Source organism: Melozone crissalis, unplaced genomic scaffold (genome assembly GCF_028551555.1).
Source record: "Melozone crissalis strain CALT ecotype California unplaced genomic scaffold, PUWL_Pcris_2 ptg000027l_1, whole genome shotgun sequence".
Lineage (NCBI taxonomy): Eukaryota > Metazoa > Chordata > Aves > Passeriformes > Passerellidae > Melozone > Melozone crissalis.
Genome location: NW_026535805.1, coordinates 64301150 through 64312524, shown reverse-complemented (window position 1 = coordinate 64312524; position 11375 = coordinate 64301150). Strand labels below are relative to the sequence as shown.

Genomic DNA, 11375 nt, shown 5'->3' with positions numbered 1-11375 from the left:
TCATCTGCCATGGCTGGTCAGCTGGTGCAGGTGGCACAGGAGCACGTCCTGGTTTTGAATGGCTCTAGAGAGGGAAATTCCACGACCTCCCCAGGCAACACCCACTCTCAATGTAAAAAACTTCATCATGTTGAGGTGAAAGTTCTCATGTTTTAGTTTATGGCCACTACTCCTCATCCTGTCGCTGAACACCACCAAAAAGAGTCTGGCACCATCCTCTTAGCACCTGGACTGTCATGTACTGGGAGACCAAAGCTGGGAGCTGGGCGTGTGCCAAATTCAGTACCTCAGCTTCTGACAAGATCAGAGTAGCAAAGATGGGGGCACTGCTGTGGCCACTCCAGAACCAGCCCGAGGTATCCAAGCTGCTGTTGTACTTCCCTCACAGCTCTAGTACAGATCCCTGTGACAAAGCTGATGGTGCCAGAGTGGCAGAGTGCTGTGTCCAGATCTACAAGGGTGGCCCAGTAAAATGCCAGGAATGTGAAACATTGGCATTAATTTTGCCTTGTTGCAAAACCAACAAATGGGCTCAACATTACACATAATTACTATGTGTATTAATTGGATAACATTTCTCTTTAAAAACCCCCAAACCCGAAGACTTTAGGTGTTTGACAGGCCTTGGCGGAACTGAGAAACAACTTGGTCAGGGTTGTATGAAAATATAATTACTGCATTTTCTGTACTTCTTCCAACACATTCGTGAGACTTCATATACTCATTGCATCCTACTGCTGTTGGGATACTTTTGTTACACATCTGACTAACTTATTCTTTCCACTTCTTCATCATGCCCATTCTGAGACTGAATGGCATAAGAACCTTCTTGCATTACTTTGTAGTGACATAACTTCTTTTAAAGATCACACAGGTCCACAGTGGTTCTTAAAAACCCGTCAGATATTTTGACTACCAGGCATTATTGGGTACCAGGCACACTAATCACTCTACATCCTTCTCCTAACATAAATTCAGTGTCCAAGAGGAAACATCTCTCTACACCTTTTTTCCTCATTGCCGTTATGCAGCATCCTGGTCTGTTCAGCACTCATAATGTGGAGATGGGAAGCTGCAGATAGTCTCATCTTTATTCATTAATGCTCTGAACAGTCATGTTTTGATCCACCCACACATCACCTGCTCTTTCTCCCTCTCATGCGTGGTTTCTCAGTATAAACTGAGTGCATACTGCTGGACTGATGAGACGATTCCATGTTATTTTTCTTTTTGGTACTCTTCAATCAGGTCCTGATCACTGTTGTTTAGCCAAACCAAATCTCTATAAATACTAATCCTGACCATCAGGATGAGCTAAGCAGTTTTTCCCATTCATTGACTTAATGCTAGGAAAGAAGAGTGACTTGGGACAAAAATGAGCACTGAACAATCAGTCTTCTGGCTATCATAAATTTAGTGAAAAGTCCACAAATGTTAGAAAACATGATGAGCTGCATTTTGCAGATGCTAAGGTTGTTTAGTGTGGGATGCTGGTGTCTTTGTCAGTTGTTTACAAGGGTTTATTACTCCATTATTGCATTTTGTAAAGTGAGAGACTACACACAGCATTACATGCTAATAGCAATTGTGTTTGTACAAGCTTAAGCTGGCTGGTCTTGGAGTAATCCAGGGAATCCAAGCACAGAACCAGTGCTCCGAACCCCATTCCTGGGCCTAACATCCCTGGACAGGTGAGTTGCACACCTGCCTCCAAGTGGGACTTACCCTTGAACAAGAAACCTAAATCAGCCAACAGGGAAATGTCAAGATGGGGATTTTCTGTCGAGGCACGGTTTTAGCTCCACTTCAGATAGACATACAGCCAGGCACTTGTACATGAATCAACATGCAAGTCACTTCTTTCGAAATTAAAAAGTACAGCTTGTTCAATTTATCAGTGTGCAAGTGTTATTTGTTAGATAATAACACAGTATATAATAGTGCTTCCACTGATGACAGAGTATGTTGACCCCAGAACACTCATCTTGAGTTAGTAGTACCTGAACACAGCTGAAGACTCATGCATTATTTCTAGTCTAGTAACAGTCTGGTAACTGTGATCACTGGGACACTGTCTTAGCGGAAGCAACTGAGAGATCACGTTTGCAGAGGCAAACAAAAACCAAAGCCAGGCTGCCCTGTGCTGGCAGGCGATTGTCCACAGTCCCGGGATGCCAGCACGCTCACTGGCCTGGGTTTGGCCGTGGTTCTCAGCACAGCGCCTCACACGGTGCAGGCCGGGGGTGACTGTGCCAGCCCTGCTCCGTCACGTCCCTTCCGCCCTGAAAGGGTAAACTCCCACAGTACTAAATTAACGTGGAATGGTGTAACGGAGAGGGCAGGGAAAAACACCATCCACTCTCCCACTGCTGTTCGAGCGGTGGCTGCACAGCCCTGGCGGGAGGGAGGGAGAAGGAGAGGGAAGGAGGGAGAGGGGGAGCTCCGCGGCGCGGGCAGAGCCGCGCTTCCTCCGCGGGCTGCGCACACGGAGCGCACCGCGGTGCCAACGCCGACATTCTGCCGGCTCTTCACAGGAGCGGCATCTCGACACCACAGGCCGAAAGTTCTGCTGCGAGAGGTGCAGCGGGGGCTGCCCACGGCGAGGGCTCGGCGTAACAGCGAGGAACAGAGCCGAGCAGAGGAAGCTCTCCCCGCCTCTCCCTCGCTCCCCGCCTCTCCCTCGCTCCCTGCCGCAGCCACCGCAAAGGGCTGAGGCGGGCCGGGAGGTCACCGTGCTCCTCGGCAGTGCGCATGTGCCAGCCCGCGCCCCTCGCGCCAGGATCCTAAATGTACGCTCGGGCTTCACTGCTGCGGATTTGCGGTGTGCTCGCAGCGGCCGCCCTGCCCTTCTTCCGGCTCTGGCTTCACTCGGGTGGGCGGGGCCAGCGCCTTCCCGGGCCGCGATCTGTGCTGCTCTCGCGAGAGCTCCCCCTTTTCCTGGCCGGCGCGGAGCGAGGTGGGTGCCCGGGCCGGGGCCGCCGTTTCCCCGCCGGGGCTGTTGCGATACGGGACCGGGAGTGGAGCGGAGCCCCCCGCAGCACCGCGGCGTCGGGATGCGCCCGATTACCGCCAGCCTGGGGCCCGATGGCCGCCGGGGCACCCGGGGCCGGGGGTGGCCAGCCGGCGGGGTTTCCCTCCTCCCTCGGCCGGCGGCGCCCTGCGGGAGGAGGGGCCGGGGCCGGGAGCAGGCCCGGGAGTGCCGCTCGCCCGTGGAGCCGCTCGTGGGGCTCTGTGCGTGGTGGGGCCGCTTCCCCGGGCTGCCGCGGCCTTGCAGCGGGTCCCGAGGTGGGTAGGCCCCGCGCTCCCTGGGACGCTGTTCCTGTGGCCTGGTCATCACCCCTGGTGCGGCGTGCTGGGGCTGGCCCGGCCCGTGGGGCGGCCTCTGGCTTAGTTCTGGAGCGTGTGGCTGCGCAGCCGGACTGGGGAGTCCTGGCTGTGTTTGGAGCAGGTGACACGTGCTTGGTGACAGTCAGAGTGTTTTTTTGCGTTGCAGAAAGGCCATGTTCAGCTCTAGCGCCAAGATTGTGAAGCCTAATGGCGAAAAGCCAGATGAATTCGAGTCTGGTATATCCCAGGTACGTGGCTTTTCCTTGTTCTCCTCGGTAACTCACTTCAAGTTATGGACATAGTTGTCCAGACCCTAAACTTTGAGGTTAGTCCTGCCAACGTGTTTTTCTTTCCTAGTTTTACTTGGGAACTGAGTCCTCCTCTGTTTCCATTAGTTAAACTTGTTGGATGTTGGTGTGTCTTACAGGAAGTTAAGTCTTTGATACTGACTGCGGTTAAGAGTCTATACCTGCTCTTTGGCACTGTGGACACACTTTGTTCTCAGGTGTTCTCATGAACTGAAGTGTGTGTAATGGATCATTCCACAACTTCACTTTTGTAGGCTCTGCTGGAGTTGGAAATGAACTCCGACTTAAAGGCTCAGCTGCGGGAGTTGAACATCACAGCAGCTAAGGTAGGCTGGACCTTCTCCACTAAGAGCTGGGTGGTGACTTGTTCTGTGTATGTTTAATTTTTGGGGATATTAATGTACTAGGTGAATGGTGACTTAGGCCCTTGTGGCCTGTGATAGTTATGTTATGTGCTGTTGTAGCTTTTCTTCTGGTATTTGCTGCTAGCATGTAGGATTCTGTAATAGTGTTTTTCTTAGGAGCTGGTCTGAAAACGATGATTCTACTTTATGTCTCTGCAGACTGGGTTTGGAGTATGAAACTTCCTTTTTCCATGTAGATACTGGCTGGAAATGTAGGTGTTACAGAAACTTAAAAACATAAACTGCTGTACTCTTCATAAAAAACAAAATTGTTTGAATCTCTTTATGTGCAGTTAGTAGATGGATTGAGGCAATGGATTGACTTGATAGTGCAGCTTAGTCTCCTTGTACATTTCCAGTTTTAGATCGTGCAGGCAGCTGGAACATCAAGAAAGAAAAAAAAGAAGGCAATTAGTGGAAAAGGAGAAAGAAAGTTAGTGTTAAACTTTGTCAGCCTGGGAGACTGGATGACAGCAATGAGGCAGGTCACTGCAATCAGAAACTTTATTGGGCTGCCTTTGGTTTTTGCCCAGCCTCACCAGTACAGACACAGGAACACTGACTGCTTAGAGTCAAGTTAAAAGAAGCTGGGAGTGCAGGAAGCAGCATGTATCATGTATGAGCTGAATGGCCTTCAGAAGAAACCACATCTCTCTGGAAGTACAGCAATGCCACCTGTCCTTAGTGAAATGCTTTCAGAAAAGTCTTTGTTGTTTACTTAGGTGCTTGATTTTATTTGTGAGAAATCTCCCATGGCATCTGAATTGGCTTATATGAGAAGGTAGCTGGTGAAGAACAATCCATCCTTCCATTCTGTTGGAGAATGAGGATGTGTCTGCAGCCAGTTCCATGGGAGAAGTGCCTTGTAAGCCTGTGCAAACTTTGGGTTTAACTACTGGAGAGACAAACCAGGGGAGAAGTAACCTGTCCTAGTGTATTGTAATCCTGTTGGTATTTGGAGGGGTGACATGTGTTGATTGAGTAGGGATGCAGTCCTAGGCAAGTGGCCAACATAAGTGATTTCCATGAAGCAGTAGATTAAAAGATTTGTTCCCCTAAACTTTGGAGTCTGCGTTAGACTGATTTTTGAAACTTTGTATTAGCACAAATGCAGAAGGGATAGTCAACATTCAGTATAGTTACAGTTCTAGCACCTGAGTCTCATCTTTCAGAAGGAATGGGATTTGCTGTTCAGAGGATGTGATTCTGAAAGGGGTGGTGGGATTTATGGCCCAATCACTCCTCCACAGTGAAACAAGTACTCTGATAAAAGTTTTTGTGTCAGTGCTTTCTCTGTAGAGCATTAAGGCAGGTACTGCTCTCTGATGCACTCCCTGCCCCACAGAGTCAGAAGCAAGACTATCAATACCTGTGCTCAGGATTCATGGTCAAACCAAACATTACTTCTCAACCCCCAGTTAATGCTTACTTTGTACTTTTGTTTCAGGAAATTGAAGTAGGTGGTGGCAGAAAAGCCATCATTATCTTTGTACCAGTTCCTCAGCTGAAGTCCTTCCAGAAGATTCAGGTGCGGCTAGTCCGGGAGCTGGAGAAGAAGTTTAGTGGAAAACATGTGGTGTTCATTGCTCAGGTAAAAAAAACCCTAGAATCACAAAAATGGTGACTTGAAGGGATATCTGGAGGTGATCTCGTCCAGACTCAGGCATGTTCCAGTGTTGCATTACCCATTCAGGGTAACAGTGATAGTAATTCATTGTACCAGCAGGAAATGTAATGAGTGTCTGGTGGATGTTAGCTAAAATGTTTTCAGCTGGCAGCAGTGGAAACTTGGTGAGATGTAAAGTTGTTTCATGAAGGATATAACTTTTTTGCTCTGGCCACCCTTACTCCTTCAGAAGTTTGACACACAAAGCTTAAAATAAAAGGGAGCAAATATTAATAGGAACTTGGCTACACTTAGGCAATCTAGGCACTTAAAATTTAATTTACTAGGAAAGGAGGGAAAAAAACTCATGCAAGTTCTAAATATATGGCAGGAGCTAAGGTGAAAAGGTGTTGGAGGGATCTCTGGGGCAGTACTTAAGGGTTGGGCAAACTAGGGATCTGTATGCAGAGTGGAAAATTGATCAAAATGAAGCCAGCTGAAAATTTTTAATGCAATTCTTAGACCCAGAGCACCTTACCCTGAGTCTTTATATGACCAAGAGGATTTATTTGAATGGGGTGCCTCTGGTTCACTTCACCTAAAGGTTCTTGACCCAGAGGGTGGTTGGGCACAGGAACAGGTTCCCCTAGGGAATGGTCACGGCACCAGCCTGACTGAGTGCTGTGAGGTGATTCTACAATACTTTAGCACATGGTGTGACTTGTGGGGATGTTCTGTGCAGGGCCAGCAGCTGGACTCGATGGTTCTTGTCCATCTCTTCCAACTCAGCATATTCAGTGATTTTTTTAGATTCTGTGATTCTGTAATCCCTTGAGAATTCCTTATCAATTCAGTAATCTATTTTAGAAGGGAACATGTGATTTTGAGTATGACATGACCTAATTTGGATAATGGTAGCCCCATCATGAATACAGTCATGGAGAAGCTGTGATGTGATGGTAGAAAATACTGCAGGTGGGTAAAACTGCATCTAGAACATTTTAAAATGTCTACACTTGCAGTAGGAAAATATAAAATAAGTTTTACTGACTTAACATTTAGATCCTAATTTTGGAACAGGTTGTATTTAAGCCAGGATTTGATCTGGATTGTGCAATAGATCTTACTAGTAAAACTAGCATTTCAATCTCAAGATGTCACCTGTCTATGGAACTCAGCTCACTACTCTGGTTTCCACCAGAGGCTCAGTCTGACAGAAGTTTAAAATTCCCTGGGATTTCTGTTCCCAAAGAAGTGTGTTCACAGTGCTGATGAGACATAGTAAAATACTGTGGTTGTATTCTTGGAGAGAGGAGATGAAGTACAAGTCTTCTATTTCAGTGCCCTGAATACAGGAGTAGTAATTAAAAAATATAGCAGTACAGCACTTCACCTTCTGCAGCCAACTCTAGTTCTCTAGTTTCTAATGCTGATGTAACTTTCAGCATACTTAAGTCTGCATTTTTGGCTTTTCATGCATTGGTACCTAGTGTGGGGGGAAAAGGTGCATGTTTCTGAGTTCATTGTAACCACCAAATACTGAGAAATGCCATTTTGTTCTTCTCTTGCCTTAACAGAGAAGGATTCTGCCCAAGCCAACAAGAAAAAGCCGCACAAAAAACAAGCAAAAGCGTCCGAGAAGGTTGGTAAATGATACTGATTCAGTATGACAGCCTTCTTTTGTGCCTGGTACTTTAGTCAAGTAATGGTTAGTTGAGTTTTTGAGAAGTCATTTGAGTCATTGGCTGGTCTTGTCCTTTCTCCTACTGCTTGAAATACTGCTTTGTATCTGTCATTTGACTGCTAAAGTGTTCAGTAGAAAGGTCGCCTTTGGGCACTGTGTTGCATTTCTTAGCACTCTTATTTGTATTTCCAGCTACAGCTGTAGCAAATTTTTAGCTGTCAGTGCTGGCTTAAGGAACCCACCCTGCTGTCTCTGTTACCACAGTGTGCTGACAAGAACTATTTTCTTTTAAGTTGTAGGAAGAGCCTCTTCCACATCACGTGTTAGACTGTGTGCAGAAGTCAAGGCTGGCACACTGAAGGGGATGCAATGAGGGAGAGAGTGGCTGAGGAGGGGTGTAGGTATGAGTACTAGTCCCTCTGGACATGAATTTGATAGCAATAGTATAGTAATTTGTGTTAAATGGCCTCCCTGCTCTCATCTAGTCACTGGATTGCTAGACATGCAACACTGCTACGTCTCTGGGTGTCAGTGCCTCATCTGTATGTTGCTATGTCATTATGTAAGTCCGTGTCTTAGAGGTTTGTCCTCTTTATGACATGTGACATGTCTTGTAGCTTCTCCCTGCCCCCCCCCAGTATTATACCTGTGTCATGTGTTACTGTATTTTGCAGTCTTCAGGCATGGATTTTAAAAGTATAGTTTCACAATACTCATTTAGCTGCAGTCCTGCCTTTGGAAGACTCTGCCTGTGTTCTTTTAAAGTTAGCACTGCACAGTGGTTAGAGAAGTTGGCATTTGTGTCTGAGTAGCACGCTGCCACTTTCTGCATGAGGAAAGGCCAGTGTGCAGGACTGCCCCTGTCTCAGCCTGAGATGAGCTCAGGCTGCTGTGTTGTTGTGGATGTCTGTCTCCCTTGGCTATGCCAGTGTGGGCAGGTGTGAAGTGCTGCTGTAGACACAGGTGTTAGTTACAAGTGATACTGCCCTGAAACTAGATCAGGATGCTGCAGACTTAGTAATCCATCTAGACTCACGTAAAACAACCTGGGCCACCTTTTCTCGTGTTGGCTCACTTCTGGACAGTTCAGGAACACACAAGTAGATTTCAAACAGTCTTCTAAGTATGGACTCAATTGGCCAGCTAGTCTTTTTCTGTATTACGTTGGTCTTCTAAGCTGCTTGGCTTTAGGCAGATGAAGAAATCAGTGTTTCCAAAACTGAGTCTCCCATGAATGTACTCTGTGCAGCTGAGGATACTTGTCCACTTAAACTTTTCCAGTCAGTGTCTCTGGCAGAGTTGCAGATGGAGCAATTTGGTTTTGATTTAAATTTTTATTAAATGTGTAGAAATAGAAGTATGTTTTAGGGCTCTTGCTGGAAATCAATGTGTGGTCTAGAAGATCAGAAACCTGGCTACTTCTTCTTGTGCAGTCATTAAGTTTCTGCACTCTGTAGAATTCAGCTTTTCTTTTTGCATGCCCTGTGATAGTGCTGTATTGTCACACTGTGGCATTAAAGAGAGAAAAAGCCTCTGAATTTTCAGCCAGAGCATGCTATGGAAGATTTAAACCTCATCAAACTGGAATTTTCCACGAGGATGTGTTTTAACACTCTAAATGTGCCATTTCAGCCGTACACTTACTGCAGTGCACGATGCCATTCTTGAGGACCTGGTCTTCCCCAGTGAAATCGTGGGCAAGAGAATCCGCGTGAAACTGGACGGCAGCAGGCTTATAAAAGTCCATCTGGACAAAGCACAACAGAACAATGTTGAACACAAGGTAAATTAAAAAAACTTGCTTTCTCATGCAGGTGGGGGGGACATTCTGATAGCCCCAAGAGACGGCTTAGGGATACAGGAAAAGACTTGCCTTTCGGCTTGTGGAGATGCTTTGGTTTGTATTTGGAGTAAGGTGCTGAAATAGAGGCAAAACAGTTTTGAGCTAAAGCTCTAGTTCAACTTGCCAAAGCCCCTGGATTATGAAGTAGTTGTATTGGTTCCCTCATGGGACCAGACAGTGTTTTATTTGGTTTTTTGTATGAATAGGGGTTGTTTGGGTTGGTTGGTTTGTGTTTTTGTTGTTTTTCAAGTGAAGCATTTAGTTTTGACCTGAAACAGATGTGCTCAGTAAAGCTTGCACTTCGCTTGATTTTTTTCTGAAATGGGAGGCTTGTGTTCGGGCCTGCTCAGCTCTTAGGGTCTCACATTGTTGAAAATCAGAGAGAGCCCAAATACTCTAGAGGAAATGTATCTTTTGTGTAAATCCTCAGCTACCTTAATATAGAAGAAAATAATTGGCCTCAGAGTGAAGATACACTGGCAAATAGTATAGTACCTTAAGTATGTTTACTTAGAGTTACTTGTTTACACAGCATGTATAAGCAAGATTTATTTGTCTTCACAGGTGGAAACATTTTCTGGTGTGTACAAGAAGCTCACAGGCAAAGATGTGGTGTTTGAATTTCCAGAATTCCAGCTGTAAAATGCAAAAAATGGCTGAATAAACAACTATTCATATAACAGAGTAATTTCATTTAAATTTTGAATTCCATAAACACAGATGGGGATTAACTGGTTCATGGGACTTCTCCGCTGTCTGGAGAGTGACACCTCTGAATCAAAGTATTAACTCCCCAGCTACCATTTTAATGGTACCCCTCTTGGGTTTTTCTTGGCACTATTGCAACACAACTGGACAAAAAGAGTCCAGAACCTGCAAAAAGAATTCATACTGAAGAACCTAAGCATTCCAAATCTCAACTGGGGGAAATAAGGAGAATTACTGTAGAGCAATGGAACTCCTCTGAGTTTTGCACACAAGATATCAATTGGAGACCCTACCTGTTCCTGACACTGGAAGAAGTCAACTAGCAGGTGGTGTGTGACTTATGAACTGTGTAGAAATGACATATGGATAAGGGGTTTGAATTCTTAGGAAATGGGTTGGGGGAGGTATAGGTTGATTTTTGAGGTAACTTAACTTGCTCTAAATGGCAGCGTTCCTTACCAGTTCTTACCTAAAAGCAGGCTCTGTAGCTTCTCACCTTTCAGACTGAAATGGAAAGGAATTTTTACTTCTGAATGCTTGACTATATCACTGGATAAAAACGACAGGTTTTTTAGGTATTCATCTTGCTTTCAGAAATATTTTTTTAGATTTTGTTTTAACATGGTTCTGTGCATGCTCAGGGAGAGGTGGAGAAGAACTTAGATGCATCAGCATCTGAAGGCTGATAGTGTCTCAGAAACACTACACTTTTGACTTCAGTATCTGTTAAACAACCCTTTACACAAGCTCAGGGTGATGATGGTCATTTAAAGTTCTGAGCTAATTACATGAATTTAGTGCCTGATTGTACTAAACATAGTGTTAGAAGTAAGTGTTTAATTTATCACAGTAGAAGACAACTAATTTTGGAGTCAGTCTGATAAGTGAAGAGCTAAGTTGGGAACAAGTTGTGTGACAGGAGCACTTAATAACTGGCATTTTTCTACCTGAGGGTAGATGGAGAAGTACCACTCACTGAGGGTCTTTGTATCTTTACTTCCCTTTTCCATTTACAGTAGTTTTGGTTGCTTCCCATTTGATGCCTCTTTAGCTATGGAGAGCTAAAAGGTTAAAACAAGTTCTGCGTTGTTTTTGCATTGAGAAAATTAAGACTTCAAAATTTAAGCATGACTTAGTAGGGCAGGACAGATAGCCCTGTGCTGTTACTGTTGGTGCCAGGAATGCAAAGAGAAGGAAAACCTGCCCTGTTGCAATTAGTAGTTAATTTCCTGTTACTTGCTGACAAGGCTTGAGTATTTGCACAAAAAGCAGGCTGTATCTTTGAAGAAGTTTGTTTACCTTAAGGCCTTTTCCTATCTCCTTTTCAAACTTCTGTCTCTGGGGTATAACTTCTTATTTATTCCTTGACTACTTATTGTTCATCTTGAATGATTCAGCAGAAGTGAATGCATCAGCTTCCCTTAGAATTAGATGAGAGGAGTTGGCAGGTATATAATAACCCCGAATCCTGTCTGTTTGTGTGGAGAATAATTGT

General features: G+C 45.3%; 2 protein-coding genes across 2 annotated transcripts in view; both read left to right on the top strand.

Moving 5' to 3' along the window:
* Positions 1 to 2892: 2892 nt before the first annotated feature.
* Positions 2893 to 9852, top strand: RPS7 (ribosomal protein S7). Its single transcript, XM_054279761.1, has 7 exons — positions 2893 to 2956; positions 3494 to 3575; positions 3890 to 3961; positions 5487 to 5630; positions 7223 to 7287; positions 8962 to 9112; positions 9737 to 9852. The coding sequence occupies exons 2-7, from the start codon at positions 3501 to 3503 to the stop codon at positions 9812 to 9814; spliced, it is 585 nt and encodes a 194-aa protein (XP_054135736.1). The 5' UTR covers positions 2893 to 2956; positions 3494 to 3500; the 3' UTR covers positions 9815 to 9852.
* The window catches only part of COLEC11 (collectin subfamily member 11), a 45551-nt gene continuing 44020 nt past the window's right edge, over positions 9845 to 11375 (top strand). Inside the window, exon 1 of the mRNA XM_054279760.1 lies at positions 9845 to 10209. The gene's annotated coding sequence lies outside the window, so the exon portion shown is untranslated. The remainder of the gene's footprint in view (positions 10210 to 11375) is intronic.

Coding starts and splice junctions, on each gene's coding strand:
- RPS7 (XM_054279761.1), top strand. CDS start 3,501: ATGTTCAGCTCTAGCGCCAAGATTGTGAAGCCTAATGGCGAAAAGCCA. Junction 7,288..8,961: donor AAGCAAAAGCGTCCGAGAAG/GTTGGTAAATGA, acceptor GTGCCATTTCAG/CCGTACACTTACTGCAGTGC. Junction 9,113..9,736: donor AGAACAATGTTGAACACAAG/GTAAATTAAAAA, acceptor TTGTCTTCACAG/GTGGAAACATTTTCTGGTGT.